General features: G+C 37.7%; 1 protein-coding gene and 1 pseudogene across 5 annotated transcripts in view; one reads left to right on the forward strand and one right to left on the reverse strand.

Annotated features, from left to right (window-relative positions):
- Positions 1-19980, reverse strand: part of TBC1D15 (TBC1 domain family member 15) — an 89389-nt gene that overhangs the window by 63246 nt on the left and 6163 nt on the right. For 2 of the 5 annotated variants that reach the window (XM_027591766.2, XM_027591765.2), the window contains exon 1: positions 18149-18251. The exons of the other annotated variants lie outside the window; for them this stretch is intronic. In XM_027591766.2, the coding sequence (XP_027447567.1) occupies positions 18149-18244 (96 nt within the window). In that variant the 5' untranslated portion in view covers positions 18245-18251. Of the gene's footprint in view, positions 1-18148; positions 18252-19980 lie in introns of those variants that run through there. 5 annotated transcript variants of the gene reach the window in all.
- On the forward strand, positions 3320-3882 carry LOC113921325 (annotated as a pseudogene).

Genomic DNA, 19980 nt, shown 5'->3' on the forward strand with positions numbered 1-19980 from the left:
AGAATTTAAATACAAACAAAAAAAGACAGGACAGCAGTGTTTAAAAAATGCTAGTACCAATAACGAAATGCAAGAAAGTACTACAAAAGTTAGGACAGTGGTTACTTGGGGGAAAAGGGTACATGGAAGATCTTCTGGAGTGGCTGTAAAGGTCTATTTCTTGACTGAAGTGGTGGTTACAAGGATGTCTGCCTTATGAAGTTATAGAAGTAACATTTCTCTGTAAATAAGTTTTGTTTTACAACCAAAATGCTAAAAATCACTGGTAAAAAAAGCAAAATGTGCAGTTTTACAAACAATTTAAACCAAATCTCATAGGTAGTGGAGGAATACTGTCAGACGGAAATCATGACATGAATTCAACAATGAAATGACATACACTGAGAAAACTAAACAGAAGGACACATCAAGCAGATCTGAGGGAATAGCACCACCTATCACTACACATACCAACAAAATAAAAGGAAGAGGAGGAGAAAGAATGTTATCTTTACAGAAATTATACACAGACTACCAATGAAATGGGGAAAAAAGATACTTTAATATCAATTACAAACTGGCATAAACCCACTCTAGAGGTGATGATGACCTTCAGCTACCCAAATATCTACTGACATTCTCTAAACACTTAGCACCTGATAAAATTCTTGAATGTCTTGTTGACAACATCACCTCTCAGAAAACACAGAGCAAAAGAAAACCAATACAGATAACAAGAATGAAATGGTTATTACAAAAATGCTGGAAGAGGGGCATCTGGGTGGCTCAGTCAGTTAAGTGTCTGCCTTCGGCTTGGGTCATGATCTCAGGGTCCTGGGATAAAGCCCCACATCGGGCTCCCTGCTCAGAAAGGAGTCTGCTTCTCCCTCTTCCTCTGCCCCTCTCCGCTGCTCATGTGTGCGCATGTGTGCACATGAGCTCTCTCTCTCTCTCTCTCTAAGTCTTTAAAACAAAACAAAAACAAACAAAAAAAACCTCTGGAAGAAAAAGATCATCTCAGAGTTCCTAACAACCAAGGAAACAAATTTGGAACACAGTCAAATACTCAGCCTGAGCTTGAGAAAAAAGGATATATAGCAAAAATAAATATTAATCCCACCAAAAACAGAGGGGAAAAAACCCTATATTATACATGCAGCCAAGACAGAGCGAAAGAGACTGGATTTACCCTCTCACCAGAAAACAAAAACAAAAACAAAAAAGCAAGCAAGCCAACCAAACCTTTGAAACAGTGTTTTTTTTTGTTTTTGTTTTTTTTGTTTTTTTTAATCAGGTAATGAAAGACAGTGATTGCTCAAAGGAAACAAATGAGGTGAGCCATACAACTGCGGGAGCTTACTGTCTTGAGAGAGTTTCTAGCTGGCAAAGGGAGAGAAAACCCAGACAATACCTAGTAGTCTCCTGGAGTTGAGGACACAGAGCTGGGAATTGGGGGAGGCCAAGACAGAGAGTTCACAGGACAGAGTCCCAGGGAAGAGAGAAGGGCACAGAGAACTCAAAAGAGATCTGCAGAGGTCCCTCCTTGAGTAGTCAGCAGAGTACTGGTCAGTGCAGGTGTATCAGTAATTTACATTAAATTAACTAAACCTAGGGGGGAAAGTCACTTGAAATTATTAGAAGAAACAGTATGCAAGCTCACATAGAACTATTTCCACCAGAGTGGGAAACCTCGTAATTCCCAGGGCACTGGATAAAGTACTCAGAACAGCCTAGCCTCAGCAGGGGGAAAAATTAGTTCCACATTAAATGCTGTGCTGTACCCATCTAACAAAGTTTAAAAACAAGACTCAAAAGTGTTGGTTTCCACATAACAGGGTAATACATAAATACATAAATATCTACAACCAACAAGATAAAATTCACAAGAGCTAACATCTAGTAAAAAAAAATTTACCAGGCACACTAACAGGAAAATTTGATCCTAATGAGCTGGAAAATCAACGAATTAAATATGCCCCCAAATGACACAAATAATAGAATTAGTAGAGAAGAATATTAAAGCATTATTATAACTGAATTGGATATAGTCAAGATTCTAGAAAAAGTTAGACATCACTAAGAAGACATCAAAAATATAAAAAACACCCAGTGAACTTCTAGAGATGAAAACTTCAATGTAAGATGAAAAATACACTAAAGGGATAATGGCAGAGTAGACATCGCAGAAGAATAATGAACCTCAAGTTACAGCAATAGAAACTATACACACACACACAGGAAAAAAAGACTGAGAAAAGGTGAAGAGAGCATCAATGAGCTGCAGGAAAACTTCAAGTGGTCTAATATACATATAATTGAAGTACCTGAAGATGATGAAAGGGAGAAACAGAAAAAGATCTCTTTTGAAAAAATAACTGCAGACATTTCTCCAAATTTGATGAAGACTATAAACCCACAGATCTAAACAGCCCAATGAACTCAAAATTGCAAGAATCACAACAAAGAGAACTATATATAGATACATAATAATCAAATTGTACAAAATCAGTAATATACAGAAAATCTTAAAATCAGCCAGAGGAAAAAAAACGTTAAATATAACGAGTTCAGATTTCTTTTTAGAAACAAGACTAGAAGACAATGAAGAAACACTTTTTTCTTTTTAACCATGTTACTAAGATATGATTGACATGAATTTAATGTATACGATTTTTTTTAAAAAGATCTAATTTATTTATTTGACAGAGAGAAAATATAAGCAGGGGGAGTGGCATGGAGAGAGAGAAGGAGGCTCCCGCTGAGCAGAGAGCCCGATGTGGGGCTCAGTCCCAGAACGCTGGGATCATGGCCTGAGCCGAAGGCAGACACTTAGCCAACTGAGCCACCCAGGCACCTCTAATGTGTATGATATTTAAAAAGATTTTATTTATTTGAGATAGAGAAAGAGCACACGCACACACACACATGCAGGAGGAGGGATGGGGTGGAGGGAGAGGGAGAAACAGACTCCCTGGGAGCATGGACGTGGGGCTCAGTCCCAGGACCCTGAGATCATGACCAGAGCCGAAGGCAGATGTTTAACACTGAGCCACCCAGGCGCCCCTTTAATGTGTATGATTTGGTAATATGTCTGGGGATAAGTATACACCCATGAAACCATCATCATCAAGTCATAAACATATCCATCACCTCTTGATGTTTCTTCCTATCTCCTTGGAACATCTTTAAAAGTATTGAAAGGAAAACATTGTTAACCTATAATTCTACATGCAGAGAAAATATCTTTCAAAAAAAGAAGATAAGACGATTGGAACACAGGCAGAGACCGGTGGGCGACAGCGGCTGCAGTCCTAGAGGAAAAACACCCAGAGCAGAAGCGATGTGGTCCAAGATGCCACTCCTGTACTTGTCCCACCTGCTAAGGTTATGGCTGCTACTGAGCCAACTTCCCAGAGAGATCCCCGCTCAGAATGACAACGACATAATTAAGGCATGCAGACGCAAGTTAGTCCGCCTCTGTATCTGGATCTGCGGCTCGGTCTCCTGGGGAGGAAAGGCTCTCCAGAAAGGTCGGGAACCTCGGCAGGCATCTGAACCACTTGCAGAAGTCGAGCCATCCTCCATCATCAATACAAAAACCTTAAATACAGTGTTGGAATATATTCCTAATTTGTCACAGGAGCTGAAGGCAACGCTGTCTGCGAGGCAGCCATCATTATAAGAGCTACAACTTGCACTGGAAAGTTCAAATCTTAACTTGGAAGAATTGAAGAAAATTGTTTTTAGTGGACAATATGAAGCTGAAGACAAAAGTCTTTCAGAATTAGAAACCTCAGGCTTAGATAAATAAACATTCCTGAAAAGAGACAGGCCTATGTAAACTTAAGTGATAAGTGTTGTAATGTAGGTTGTACCAGAAAAGAGCTTGCTATACTATGCTGAAAGTATTGTGTATTCCATCTACTGTTCACATGATTCTTGATGACACATTCACTGATGGCTCTGTCACCCCACTGATTATTAAAATATGAGAAATCATCAAAAAAAGAAGATAAAATAGTTTTCAGACATATAAAAGCTAAAAAGAATTCCCTCACCATCAGATCCATTACAAAAAATGTTAAAGGAAGTCTTTCAGGCAGAACAAATTATACTAGAAGGAAATCTGAATCTACACACAGAAATGAAAGCCACCCAAAATGGTTAACTATGTGGATAAACACATTTTATTCCTTGTTAATCAAATCTCTTTGTTTAAAGCGTAAGTAGAATGAAGCACATAAACTAAAATTGGAACAATACACAGAGAAGAATAGCATGACATGGAAATTCGTGAAGTGTTCCATATTTTTTCACTATATTGTACACCTGAAACTAATATAACACTTTATGTTAACCATACCACAATTTTTTTTCTTTTTTTTATGTTCAGTTAGCCGACATATAGTATATCTTTAGTTTTTGATGTAGTGTTCAATGATTCATTATTTGCGTATAACACCCAGTGCTAATTACAACATGTGCCCTCCTCAATACCCATCACCCAATTACTCCATTCTGCCCCACTCCCCTCCTTTCTGTAACCCTCAGTTTGGTTCCCGGAGTCCAGAGTCTCTCATGGTTCGTCTCCCTCCCTGATTTCTTCCCGTTCACTTTTCCCTCCCTTCCCCTGTGGCCCTCTGCACTATTCCTTATGTTCCACGTATAAGTGAAACCATATGATAATTGTCTTTCTCTGACTGACTTATTTCACTTAGCAAAATACTCTCCAGTTCCATCCACGTCGATGCAAATGGTAGGTATTCATCCTTTCTGATGGCTGAGTAATATTCCATAACCACACCAGAATTTAAAATAAAAGAGAAAAAAAGAAAGCACAACTAGATAAATGTATGTATATCTTTGTTTTGTGGGTTTGTAACACACGCAAAGTAAAATAAAAATAACACAAAGGTCAGGAGAAGAGAAATGGAAGTATATTATTCTAAGTTCTTATACTTTACGCCAAGTAGTATAACTCTCGGAGATAAATGTTAAATGTTAAAAATGTAGAAGTTAAGGTAAGTTAAAGTAAAGTAGTAAAGATGTATACTATAAGCCCTAAAGCAATCTCTAAAACAAGAGATACAGCTAATAAGTCAACAAAGGAAGTAAACATGGAATAATTAAAACTACTCTGTTAATCACAAAGAAGGCAGAAATAGAAAATGAAACAAAGAAAAAATGGGACAAATAGACAACAAATAGCAAAATGACAGATTTAAATTTAACCACATCAGTAATTGCATTAAATGTAAATCATCTAAAGACTCCAACTAAAAAGAGGCTGTCAGACTGGATAGTCTGACAAACCAAACTCTATGCTACCTAAAAATATTTTAAATATAGAGACAAACAGGTTTAAAAAAAAAAGGAAGATATATCACACTAACAAAATCAAAAGAAAGCTAGAATGGCTATATTAGTATCAGACAAAAGTAAATTTCATAGCAAAAGAAACATTAGCAGGTACAAGGATAATTTCAAAATGATAAAGTAGTCAATACATCAATACAATCTAACAACCCTAAATGTTGATGCACCTACTAACAGAATTCCAAAAATTTTAAACATAAACTGATAGAACTGCACAAATAAACAAATCCACAGTTAGGAGTCAGATTTCAATACACCTCTTTCAGTAACTCCTAAAACAGCTGACAAAATATCAGTCACAATGTAACAATTTGACCTGACTGCCACTTATAGAACACTCTACCCAACAACACAATACACTTTCTTTTCAACTGTATACAAAACACCTACCAAGACAGATCATATTTTGGACCATAAAATAAATCTCAATATATTTAAGAGTTCAAATATATTATGTGACAACAATAGAATTAAATTATAAATCAGTGAATGAAATATCTTCAGAACATCCCCACATACTAGAAATTAATAACATAATTCTAAATAATCCAAGGGTCAAAGAAAAAATCAAAAGGGAAATTAGGAAAAATGTGAACTGAATGAAAACACAAACACAGGGGTACCTGGGTGGCTCAGCTGGTTAGGCGTCTGCCTTTGGCTCAGGTCATGATCTCAGGGTTCTGGGATGGAGCCCATGTCAGGCTCCCTGCTTAGTGGGGAGCCTATTTCTTCCTCTCCCACTGTGCCTCCCTCTCCCTCTGTGCCTCCCCCCACCTTGTGCCTCCCCCCCCACTCACGCTCTCTTTACCTCAAAAAAATAAAAGCTTAAAAAAAAAATGCAAACACATATCAAAATTTATGCAGTGTCAGGATACCTGGGTGGCTCAGTTGATTGGGCGTCTGTCTTCAACTCAGGTCATGATCTCAGGGTCCTGGGATCGAGCCCCGCATCGGGCACCCTGCTCAGCAGGGAGTCTGCTTCTCCCTCTTTCCCCTGCCCCCCACCCCGCTCATGCTCTCTCTCTCCCAAATAAATAAATGAATCATCTTTAAAAAAAAAAATTTGCGCAGTGTCACTAAGCAGTGCATAGTGAGTGGGAAATAGATAGTACTACATGCCTTTATTAGAAAAGAAAAAAGGCCTCAAATTAATGACCTCAGCCTCTACCTTAAGATACTAGAAAAAGAATTGCAAATGAAACCCAAAGCAAGCAGAAAGAAAGAAAGATCAGAGTAGAAATCAATAAAAAGAGAAAAAAGAGAAATGGGGGAGGGGGAAATCAATGAAACCAAATACTACTTCTTTAAGAATAAAACTGGTAAAACTCTAGCCAGACTGATAAGGAAAAAACAAAAGACAAACTAACCAATATTAAGAATTAGAGCATTAACATCACTACAGATTTACACACAGAAAAAAGATACTAAGGAAAAAAGGGAAAAAAGATACTAAGAAATTTCTTGACCTTAGATTAATAAATTTGACATCTCAGACAAAACAGATAAATTCCTTAAGAGACAAAGCTATCAAAGCTCACTCAAGATGAAACAGATAACCTGAGTAGCCCAGTATCAATAAAGGAAATTGAATTTGTAGTTAAAAACCTTAAGACAAAGAAAATTCCAGGCCCAGATGCTTCTACTGATGAGTTTTGCCAAATATTTAAGAAGTAATACCAACCCAACACAAACTCTTTCAGGAAATTGAAGAGTAACTTCCCAACCATTCTATGAGGCCAGAATTATTACCCTGACACCAAAATGAAACTAAAACATTACAAGAATATAAAACTATAGACCAATATATCTCATGAACTTAGATGTAAACATTCTAAACAAAATTTAGCAAATTGAATCCAACAATATGCAAAAATGAAAATACTTCATGACCAAGTGGGGTTTATCTCACTTGCAGTTGGTTTAATATTCAAAACTCAATCCCTGTAAATTCGCCATAGTGAAAAAAATTTTAAAGAATAACCATATGATCTTGGGGCGCCTGGGTGGCTCAGATGGTTAAGCATCTGCCTTCGGCTCGGGTCACAATCCCAGGGTCCTGGGATCGAGCCCCATGTCCGGCTCCTGGCTCAGTGGGGAGCCTGCTTCTCCCTCTGCCTCTCCCCCTGCTCGTGCTCTCTCTCTCTGTATCTCTGTCTCGAATGAATAAATAAAACCTTTTTTTTGAATAAATAAAATCTTAAAAAAAATTTTAAAAAAAGAATAACCATATGATCTTAAAAGGTGCAGAAAAAGCATTCAACAAAATCCAACATCCATTTCTGACAAAAACTCAGCAAATTAAGAATAGAAGGAAGCTTTCTCAGTCTGATAAAGGGCACCTATGAAACACTACAGCTGATACCATATATCATATAAAGACTGAATGTTTTTTTCCTAAGATCAAGAACAAGATAAGGGTGTCCAGTCTTACTACTCTGTTCAACACTGTACTTGAGGTTTTAAATATCACAATAAAGAAAAAAATAAAAGACATCTATATTGGAACAAAGAAGTAATACAACTTATTTGCAGATGACATGATTGTCTATGTAGAAAATCCAGTAGAATCTACAAAAAAGCTACTAAAACTAAGTGAATTTATTTTTTTTTTTAAAGATTTTATTTATTTGACAGAGAGAGAGACACAGCGAGAGAGGGAACACAAGCAGGGGGAGTGGGAGAGAGAGAAGCAGGCTTCCCACCGAGCAGAGAACCCGATGCGGGGTTCGATCCCAGGACCCTGGGATCATGACCTGAGCCGAAGGCAGAAGCTTAACGACTGAGCCACCCAGGCGCCCCCTAAGTGAATTTATTTACAAGAATCCAGGACTCAAGACCAATATACAAAAATCAACTATATATTAATATATATATAAATAAATATATATTAAATACAGCATTTACAATAACATCAAAAACTATCAAGTACTCAGATATAAATCTTTTTATTTAAATACAATTAGCCAACATATACTACATCATTAGTTTCAGATGTAGTATTCAATAATTTATCAGTTTCATAAACACCCAGTGCTCATCACATCACATGCCCTCCTTAATGCCTTGATATCATCCAATTACCCCAACCCCCCACCTACCTCCCCTCCAGCAACCCTGTTTGTTTCCTATGTTTCCTCATGGTTTGTCTCCCTCTCTGATTTCTTTCCATTCCATTTTCCCTCCCTTCCCCTATGATCCTCTACGCTGTTTCTTATACTCCACATATAAGTGAAACCATATGACAACTATCTTTCTCTGCTCAGTTGTAAGTCTAATAGATGTGTAAGACTCCTAAACTGAAGATTATATTTGAGAGAAATGAAAGAGGACCTAAATTAAATACAAAATACACCATGTTCATGGCTCAGGAGAATCATATTGCTAAGATGTCCATTCTCCCCCAGACTGACCTCTAGATTGATTGCAATGCCAGTCAAAATCCCAGCAGGCTCTTTTGGAGATATTAACAAGCTGATTCTAAGTTTGGTGGAAATTCAAAGGACCTAGAATAATCAAATCAGCCTTGAAAGAGAATAAAGGTGGAGCACTGACATACCTCACTATAAGACTCAATATAAATCTATAGTAATGTATTATTGATGTAAAGAGAAATAAACAGACTGACAGTACAGAATAAAGAGTTCAAAAATCAACATATATATATATATGGTAAATTTATTTTTGACAAAAGTACAAAAGCAATTCAGCAAAGAATAGTCTTTTCAATAGCACTTGAAAAACTGCTCATCCGTGTGCAATAAATAAACTTCAATCCATACACTGCACCACATACACAAATTAAATTGAAATGGGTCACAGATTTAAATGTAAAAAGTAAATCTACAAGAGCTTTTGGGTAGCACAGTCAGTTAAGCATCTGACTCTTGGTTTAGGCTCGGGTCGTGATCTCAAGCTCCATGTCGGGCACCACACTCAGCAGGAGTCTGCTTCAGATTCTCTCTCTCCCTCTGCCCCTTCCAAAACTGTGCTGGTGTGCATGTGGTCTCTCAAATAAATAAAGTAAAAAAACAAAACAAAAACTACAAAATTGAGGAAGAAAACATAGAAGATAATCTTATGGCCTTGGTTCAGCAAAAATTTTTTAGAAATGACACCAAAAGCATAAAAGAAAAAAACTGACACATCAACAAAATTGAATACTTCTGCTCTTTAAAAGACATTATCAAGCAAATGAAAAGCCAAGGCTCAGGCAGGGAAAAGACATTTGCAAATCACATAACATATCTAATAAAGGACCTATATCCAGAACATAAGAACTCTCAAAACTCAGTAACAAGAAAATGAGTAACACAGTTTAAAATAAAATGGGGAAAAGATATGAACAGACACTTCACCAAGGAAGATATAGGGATGGCATATAACCATATGAAAAGATGCTCAACATTATTAATCATTAGGGAAATGCAAATTGAAACCATAATGAAATACTACACATCTATTACAATGGCTATAATTAAAAAGACTAACATGCCAAATGTTGACAAGATGTGGAACAGTTGGGACTTTCATACACCACAGTGAGAATGTAAAAATGGTACATCTACTTGGGAAAACAGCTTTGCAGTTTCTTAAAATGCTAAGCGTGCAACTAACATGATCCAGCCATTCTACTCCGTGGTATTTGCCCAAGAAAACAGAAAGCATCTGTTCATACAAAGACTATACCAATTTTCGTAGCAGCTCTATTTGTAACAGCCAAAAGTAGAAAAAAATCCAAATGTCTATCAACAGGTTAATGAATGAACAAATCTTGGTATACCCATACAAAAGAATACTATTTGGCAATAAAAATTAATAAACTAATGATACATGCAATATTAATGAATCTCAAAATAATTACGCTGAATTTATATAAAATTCTAGAAAATGTGAACTAATCTATAGTGATAAAAAGAAGCTCAGTGGTTGCCTATGGACAAGGTAAAAGTAGTGATAGATTACTGTGAGTCAAGAGGAAACTTTGGCAGAAATATCATCATCTTGATTGTGTTGATGGGTTCACAGTATGTACATGCATCATAAGTTATCAAATTACACACCGTATGTGTAACTTATGACAGTAAGTTGTAACTTATTGTCAATTGTACCTCAAACTGTATGAAAAATAAATTACATGAAAGGTCTATTGTTTTAAACTGTAAAACCCCATATAAAGGTAAATATGTAAATAGAAACAGTTCCCTTAAAAAAAAAAAAAAAGAAAGAAAGAAAAGGGAAGTTGATCCTGCCTCAAAAAAAAAAAAAAATTAGATTACACCCTGTTTTCATTGCAGATTAGATGTCCATAGGGAGCAAACGACTATCAACAAAGACTTGCCACTTAGTGGTATTGAGCTAATTATATAAAATTGATTCAAATTGAAACTATTATTAGGCACTTATTACATGCCAGACATCATGAAGAACAGAAAAATAAACAAGATAAAGTTCCTTGCATGTACCTGGCAATGTTATAAAAAAGGTAAAATCTTTACACAAGCTAGAATATTCTAAGTGCTACCCACCCTCTTGGGACAGGGAGAAAAAGAACAATATATTAAAGTACTAAAAAAAGGAGAAAAGTTGTTCATTTGGAATAAAACTGCCTCATGCCCTCCAGGATCTTATCTATTCTTAAATATCTGCTAAGATGCCTAAGCAGGTAAGTATATTTATAAAACTCTCAGTGATGATGGCCTGCTGATGGCAAAACAAACTGCAGATTTTTTTCCTTTAGCAAAGGAACTCCGCCAGATAGAACTTATTAAAAGAACTCTAGACAACAGCAAATGTTTTAGAATCAACTTGATGACCTCTAATTTAGCAAAAGTTAAAATTAAAAGGCAAAAATGAGGCAGGCAAACAGATAAATTCAACTTTCTAGATAAACAGGAATGTACTTGGCATTATCCAACTCAAGACCATGCTACTTTCCTACAAAAAAAGCTGGAAAAGATAAGTTGCACAACACAGCAGCAAGTAATTTTTTATATTGTTCCTACACCTGAGTGGGATGGGACTGGATTTTTATTTGTATTATGATTATCATAATCTTTATTTTCAAGATTTTACAATTCAACCCAGCTTTTTCAAATTTACTATTAAGCTTAGGGGTAAAATTCTTGCCCTAAGTATCTGTTTAAACATGTTAATCCAACACCTACTATGCATAACATACATTCTTGAACTGTAGTAGCTATGTTAATTTTATAAGCTAAATTTAATAACAAAAAAAGTTTTAAAAATTCAGTTTCTTTAAAACCATTAAGCAGGGGGTGCCTGGGTGGCTCGGTCGTTAAGCGCCTGCCTTCGGCTCAGGTCATGGTCCCAGGGTCCTGGGATTGAGCACCACATCGGGCTCCCTGCTCAGCGGGAAGCCTGCTTCTCCCTCTCCCACTCCCCCTGCTTGTGTTCCCTCTCTCGCTGTGTCTCTCTCTGTCAGATAAATAAAAAAATCTTTAAAACCATTAAGCATATTGAAAACTTAAACTTTGGTTAGAGAAGGTTATCCCCACAAAATACCAGAGTGAACCTAGAAATTCTAATGAACTCCACACCCAAATATCTAAGCACCTACTTGATATTTCATTTGAATAACCACAGGCATCTTAAGCTCAGTATGTTTTACCCTAAATCTGCTCTCCTGATATCCCCAGCTGTCAAAGACATCCCATCCACCCCGTTAACCTTTTTCTCATCATCCCCATCCTATCTCCTAAATCCCTCAAACCTTCACCTCTGACTTTGACCCCTCATCATTTCTATCCTGAGTTGCCAAAATAACATTCTGGTCTCTCTTCTCCCAATCTAGTCACCTTTCAATAATTTGTGTAAAGTGAGTAACGTGTAAACCACTGCCAAAATTGATCTTTATAAAATGTACATGACTATGCCATGCCTGAGCTTAAAAATCCTTCTGACTGCACCCTCTATATTTTACCTCCGCAGCTAATCAACACCTGACACTCCCCAATACATACCAACTTCCTGCCTTGGGCCACTTTGAACTCACCTGTTCCCTCAAAGCCTTGTGCCTTTTTATGTGTGCACTCTTATTCTCTCTTCATTACACATTCTCTCTGCAGATAACTTCTAAATCCCTCAAAAGACCAATAGCCCATCCAAACTCTTCCCACTGCCCCCACTCCACCTAATCTGATTCAGAAGTTTCTTTACTCATACACTCAACACGTTTATGAAGCTTCAACGAAATGCTGGGAATAAAAGATTTTGGTGGAAAAACACACACCAAAAAAAAATTATCTGCCTAAACCAGTAATGTCATGTAAACCAGTAAATAAACTGTCATAGCAGAGTGTGACGGAAGTATGCACTGGCTCCTGAATGAGATGTCATTTTCAGCTATTTCTCCAAAAAATAAAAATGAATGCATACAATGTGCCAGGCACAGAGCATGTTTCTAGGTATAAATACGTAAGAGTCAGTCACTGCCTTCATAGCATTTACAATCTAAGAGGGGATTAGGACAAGAAAACAGCATGAATAGGATACCACAGTAGGACCTACTAAATGATATCTAATCTAGACCTAAGGACTCGGCAGGACGAGAAATCAGAAAGACTTAATTAGAGGGATATGGAAACTGAGACCTGGAGAATGACAATTTTAACTACAAAAGGGCTTATGCTCTTGGCAAAAAGTTTGTTTTACACAGGAAGCCGGAGTTCAGTGCATGGCCGCAATCCAGACCAGACAGTAGAGGTAAAAGAGTTCAGAGACAAGAGTAGAGGCCATATCAGATCACAAAAGAGTTATACAAACCATGCTCAAGAATTTGGGAGTTTGGAATTTGTCCTGAAGAAAACTCTTTGCCACTAGAAAGCCATTAAAAAGTTCTAGCAGGGGAATGCCATGGTCAGACTTGCCTTTTCTAAGCACACACACCGGCTGCAGAGCCAAGAATGAACAGCTGCAGTAATCCAGGGAGGGAGAGATTCATGGTGGCTTGAAGTACAGCAGTGGCGGTGGGGATGAAGAAAGGCAGATGGCTTAGAAATATAATTAGAAGGTCGAAATGATAGGAAGGACTTCATGACTGATTAGATGTGGGAGAGGAAGAGAAGAGAAATCAGGGACAAAACTGAGTGGATGAGGTTATTCACGGAGATAGGGAATACAGAAGGAAAAAAGTAAACAGTGAGTTTTTATTTGGGACAAGTTAATCAGTAATGACTGTGGAACAAAAGAAATGTAGCACATAAACGGTTTTAAGAATAACAAGTCACAGAAATTCTGGGAGTGAAGATATAGAGATGTTGAGATATTAAGGATGTTACAATTCTCAAATGGCAGGCAGCAGAACCATTATTGCTTCTTAAGGGCAACAGTGTGCCAAACGATGTCAGACAGGAGGACAGGAATAATTTAGCAGTCTGGGGAGGTACAATGAGGACTAAATGAATGACTTCTCTTATACCAAGGACTACAAATACATTACAGTATTCCACATTAAGAGACAGTAAATAGATTTCATAAGGATTTCCTTCCACCAAAAAGTAAAAATAAAAAAGTTGGGTTATTTTTCATTTAGTCCCAGCAGCTATGTCCCATCAAAGACCTAACATTTTAATTCTTTCCCCCCAAAAGCCATGTTTTTATTAACTCATAAACTAACTTGTTAAATTTGCAAACTACTGTACTGTATCAAAAATAAAGTCTATGTTTAACCACTCAGCATCCAAAGAACTCAACATACAAAAGGTACTAAAATGTTTGCTAAAGAATGCCAGAAAAAGGGATGCCTGGGTGGCTCAGTCAGTTAAGCGTCTGCCTTTGGCTCAGGTCATGATCCCAGAGCCCTGGGAGCAACTCCTGCATCAGGCTCCTTGCTATGTGGGGAGCCTGCTTCTCCCTCTGCCTGCAGCTGTCCACTTGTGCACTCTCTCCCTCTCTAACAAATAAATAAAATCTTAAAAAAAAATAATAAAGAATACCAGGAAAAAAAAAAGACATATTGTATTTTACACCAGGAAGGTATTACCATAAGATCCAGTCTAGGCAAAGAAAAGTTCTCCAGGAAAATCTAGATACTAGAATATTCTTTCCATTTCTTACGCACAAGGGTTTTACAGGACTATAAGCATATCTAAAGGGAATTAGAAGGGGCCAATTTCAAGTTACATGAATTCCTACTAAGAGTGCCATCAAAGCAAACTCTTAAAAAATAACAGCTGATTTCCCAATTGTTTCGTGTTTTTTTCCAATAGAACTAAATTCTAAAACAATCAGGGTAAAAACAGAGTGAAACCCAAGTGTACTAAAATAGAACTTTTTAACTCCAAAACAAGAGGACTCAGTGATTCCATCTCTCCCCACTCATTTTCTCTATCTTCTTGCTCATTCCTAATCACTGAATACCTACTATGTGCCAGAATCTTGGCTAGATGCAGGTGAAACACTTCAGGCCCTGCCCTCATAATGAGTCAGTTTACTGGTCTTCAGAATACAAACATTCACTAAAAACAGCACCTACTTCAAGGACGTGAAATTTATTTTGCATATTTAGACAAGACAAAGAGGTGGGTGTTACTGAGTATTTTCCCTCTAAAGAACTTAAGTCTTTAAGATAGAAGGTAAGGGGCTATCTGATACACACCCAATGCCTAATATAGTGCTTGGAACAAATCAGATGCTTAATATTTGTTGGATAAATGAATGAAAGTAAACTAACAATCAGAGCAGTGGGTCTAAGGCCAAAACCTATTTCAGGCTATCTCCTTTCTCCTGCCTTTTCTGTGATAGGTAAATTCAACTCATTCCATTAATTCAATTCTGTCCACCAGTTATAGAAGACACAAGATGGTCTTTACAGGCAGTGTCCCTATTTCTCCCCTCAATATTCACAAGAGAACGTCACTTTCTCTGTTTGGCTGACTGTTAAAACATATTGTTCTACAGACAGACAGTTAAAAAAAAAAAAAAGCTGAACTCTAAGAACTAATCAGGGTTTCTAATCAAACTCAAACCTATTTTCAAAAGCTCAGCTAAAAATTACATTCATGCAAAATTGAATTCATCCGCATGCTGACAAAAACCTACGCTTGATTTAGTCAAATCATCAGAGACCTGAAGATGTCAAATTGGTACCCTGTATTTAGTAACTACTGAACTACCCACTGGCATAAAACTATCAGCATCCTAGAGGCATTACAGGGTCCTTTTTAATTACCAAAAAGATACAGAGGCACCTGATGGTGCAGTCGGTTGAGTGTCCGACTTTTGGTTTTGGCTCAGGTCATGATTTCAGGGGTCATGGGATGGAGCCCCACATCAGGCTCCACATTCAGTGTAGAGTCCGCTTGAGTTTCTCTCTCCCTCTGCCCCTCCCCCCACAGACTCTCACACTATCCTCCTCCCTCACATAATCTCTAAAAAAAAAAAAAAAAAAAGATGCAATACACCATATAAGTACATACATTATATTACATAGTACAAAAAGCTACAGGAGACTTTATTCTCTGGTCTACCCTTCAGAAACTTGTTTTTTGGGGTTTTGCTTTTGGTTTTATTTGACTGTGGATCCTATGATCCTTATAATGGATCAGGTTCCCCTCTTTACTTTAGCTGCTAAAAAACTTAAGAGCTAAACTGTGGCCCACTAAAGCATACAGTTTATTTAATAAATATACTTCCAGTACCATTTACCTTTTTTACCCTTACTTTCCTTTTACCTTTTTTTCTAATGTATTTTACATAACTATATTGCTTTTATATTTGTGAGCAGCTTAAATCTTTGTGGAAAATGGCAGCAAAAATAAATATTCAACTATTTCCTAACCAATAATAATTTTATAATGTTTAAGAAATCTGAAAGATTTTCCTTAACAATAGTAGCAGCTAACATTTATTGAGCACTTACTTGACACCAGGCACTGTTCTGAATGCTTTGCAAATATTAACTCATTTAATCCTCTTTACAATTCCATGATGGAAATATAATTATTCCTCATTTACAAATGGGAACACTGGGCACAAGGAAGTTAAGAAATTTGCCCAAAGTATACAGCCATAAAGCAGTGGAGCCAGAGTCTGAACCCAGACAATCAAGCTCCATCTCCTTAACCACTGCCCAACTGGGATGATTTTTCATTCATCAAAACTACATGATTTCTAAAACAAGGTATTTTTCAATTCCTAAAGTAAAAATGAGAATTAGAGGTAGAGCTAACTTCAAAAATGAAGTTTATACCCATACCAAAACCATATTGTAAATCTTTAAAATTCTGCTATACCCAATGACTTACAGAGAAATTGAGATTACGAATTAACACCTACACAGCATCTACCACGTGCTAGGATTTGTTCTAATATATTTACTTATTGATTCTCTTCACCGCCCCATAAAGTAGGTACTATATCATCCCCATATTACAAACGAGGAGACTGAAGCACAGAAAGGTTATGTAATTTGACTGACGTCCCTAGTAAGTGTGAAGTTAGTTTTTTGAAACTGGTTTGGATCCAGAATCCAAACTCTTAACTGTTATCTTACACTGCTTCTCCATATGACAGAGATTAACTTCCTTGATTACTTCCTACACTCAAAGTTCAAAGCAAGCAAAACTGTTAGAAAAATTACTCTACATCCTAGATCTCAACACTGATTCTATCCACCAGCATCTATATTTTTGAAAAGTACCACATGTGGTTCTTGTGAGCCTTGATTAATATCCACTGCCCTAGGTTTCTAAGCTAGATAGGTCTTAGCTGAGCCTTTGGGTGGGAGGGGTATGGGGATAAAGAAATACACATATATACACATATACACACTCACTCTCTCACATCTATATATATATATATATATATATATATATATATATATATATATATATATATAAGAACAAAGCCCTTGTTCCCAAAGGAACAAGACTGGAAAGGAGGGAAGCATAAGATAAAGCCAGAAAGGGAACACGGCTTTTTATACCATGTTAAGCAGCCTTTAGTATTATTTTAATGGTGACAGTAACAAAATAAAGATTTTTTTTTTAAGATTTTATTTATTTTGAGGGAGAGGAGAAAACGTGTATGTGTATGCCTGCGCACAGGCTGGGTAGGGGCAGAGGGAAAAAAAGAATCTCAAGCAGACTGCGTGCTGAGTGCAGAGCTGATGCAGGGCTCCATGTCATGACCCTGAGATCACCACCGGAGCCAAAATTAAGAATCAGATGCTTAATGGACCAAGCTACTCAGGCACCCCAGATTTTGTTTTTTTAAAGCAAGAGACAATCAGATTTGTACATTACCAAAAAAAACACAAAAAACAAAAAACCTTCCAGTGGTGGTGTAGAGAGGGGACTGTGGGCAAAGAAACTGCAACAAGGAGAAAAATCAGCTAAGAACTCGAGACTAGAGGCGGACTAAATGGACTAAAAACAGAGAATGAAGAGTATGCAGAAATTTAAGAAACTTCTTTAAGGTAAACTGGTAGGACTTGGTTCTTGATAAATTTTTATTGAAATGGACGTCTCCAAGTTTGTTTTACATGCAACCACTGAATGATGATACCATTAAACTAGATCTGAACTTACTGAGGGAAGAATAACTGGGTTTTGCTCATCATGATGGTATTATTTGGGAGAGGAGGAGCTTTCGGCACAGAAACGTAATTTAGGTGGTATGATGGTAATGGGTGTCAAATTATGAGTAAGAATAAATGAGATGATGAAGCACAGTTATGACATAAAAGACTAATTTTAAGAAATCAGATTATGGGGGCACCTGGGTGGCTCAGTCAGCTGAGTGCACAACTCTTGATTCCAGCTCAGGTCCTTACCTCTGAGTCATGGCATTGAGCCCTATGTGGGGGCTCCATGCTCAGCTGGGAGTCTGCTTGAGATTCTCTCTCTTCCTCTGCCCCTGCCCCGCTCATGCTCTCTCTCTCTAAAATAAATAAATAAATAAAATCTTTATAAAAATGTCAGATTATGGGGCGCCTGGGTGGCTCAGTTGGTTGAGCGACTGCCTTCGGCTCAGGTCATGGTCCTGGAGTCCTGGGATTGAGTCCTGCATCCGGGACTGCTTCTCCCTCTGACCTTCCCCTTTCTTGTGCTCATTCTCTCTCTCAAATAAATAAAATCTTAAAAAAAAAAAGGTCAGATTATGAAAGAGAGTGACTGGAAGGAAAGGATGAAAAAAGTCTTATATTTCACAACTGGGCTTCATCATCTCAAGGATTCTCTCAAAAACAATCCATGCCTGAAAGAGGGAAGCAGAGTTCAAATGGAAAGGATCCCTTCTTGGAAAGACCTAAATTGAATCGGTCCAGACAGAAAATCAAGCAGGATAACTTTGAAGTATGTAATGAGTCAAATAGAAAATCAGCATCTGCTATGAAGACTTAAAAACTAACAAGACAATCAAAGAGCATGAATAATCAAAAAAAACTATGACCAATCTATCATTTAAAATAGCCAATATGTAGAAGTATGAAATCTTTCTTAATGTTTTTATTATTTCACGTAATCCCAACAACTCCAATACAAATAACAATTGGCACCACCACTATTCTGGAGAAAAAATTTACGAAGGACAGAAAAGTCACACTTGCTCAGTTTCCCAAGGTCACACTTCAAAGTAACAGCAAAACCAAGACCATATGTGTTATTCTGCGGCCAAGTCTAGTGGTCCATACACCAAACCACAAAAGTTGTCAAATAATTCAAAATGGGATAAGGAGAGCAGCATAGAGAAAATGACTCAAACTCGATGACCAGAGGAAGCTATCGGTGACAAGTAAATACGTAGTCATTAGTTTTCCATGAGTCATCACCAGACCCAACTGTTTACGAAATACTCCCGCAATAGGAAATACTGCCTGTGGCATGTCATGACAGTCCTAAATAACAGGCATTAAGATGTGCCCTCGGAACGTATATAGGCAATATACAACGAAATCTCCTCCGCACTAATTCTAGCTCCTAACGAACTAGGAGGGAGTTAAGACAGGATTACAGATACTCCCCACGAGAACATCATAGAGACCTCTAAGAAATACAGTAACTAACGCCTTCCTAGACAAGAGTGAGATGGTGTAAATCTCCTGCTCCCTGAGTGGAAACATGCCCTGCTGCTCACAAGCACCAGCCAACTCGGCAGTCTGGTAAAATGAATCCAATACACTCTTTTCTTCTCAGTGCACAGCTGCACAACACCTGTTTTCAGCTCCTCCCCATGGGGGCAAAGACGCCTTCACCGGAGTGAAGCAGAGAAAGACGGGAAAGTTAGATTAACGCCGCAAAGGAAAAGAAAAAAAAGACGCTGGAGTCAGAAGAGTAGATCTAAAGAACTAGAGTCAGGAAAAAGTGAACCACAAAAGAAAGGAACTAGGCAACTACCTGTCTCTTAGAAAAAGCAATACAAATTAAAGCCCCCTGCTGCGGGGCAGTGCAGAGCGGAACAGCGCCCGAGGCCTAGCTGGCCTTGAAGCAGGAGCCGGTCTCTAATTCCCGAACTGAGCCGGCAATCTCGAGAAAACAGCTGACACGACCAAGTCCTCTTCTCTTACATCCGCCACAAGCTGTTCCTGATACAGAATGGCCTTCACGTCCCTCCCCGACCGGCCTCCAAACAACAAAAGCACATCGTCCCAGAGAAAAGTAGGGACTT

This window comes from Zalophus californianus, chromosome 9, assembly GCF_009762305.2.
Source record: "Zalophus californianus isolate mZalCal1 chromosome 9, mZalCal1.pri.v2, whole genome shotgun sequence".
Lineage (NCBI taxonomy): Eukaryota > Metazoa > Chordata > Mammalia > Carnivora > Otariidae > Zalophus > Zalophus californianus.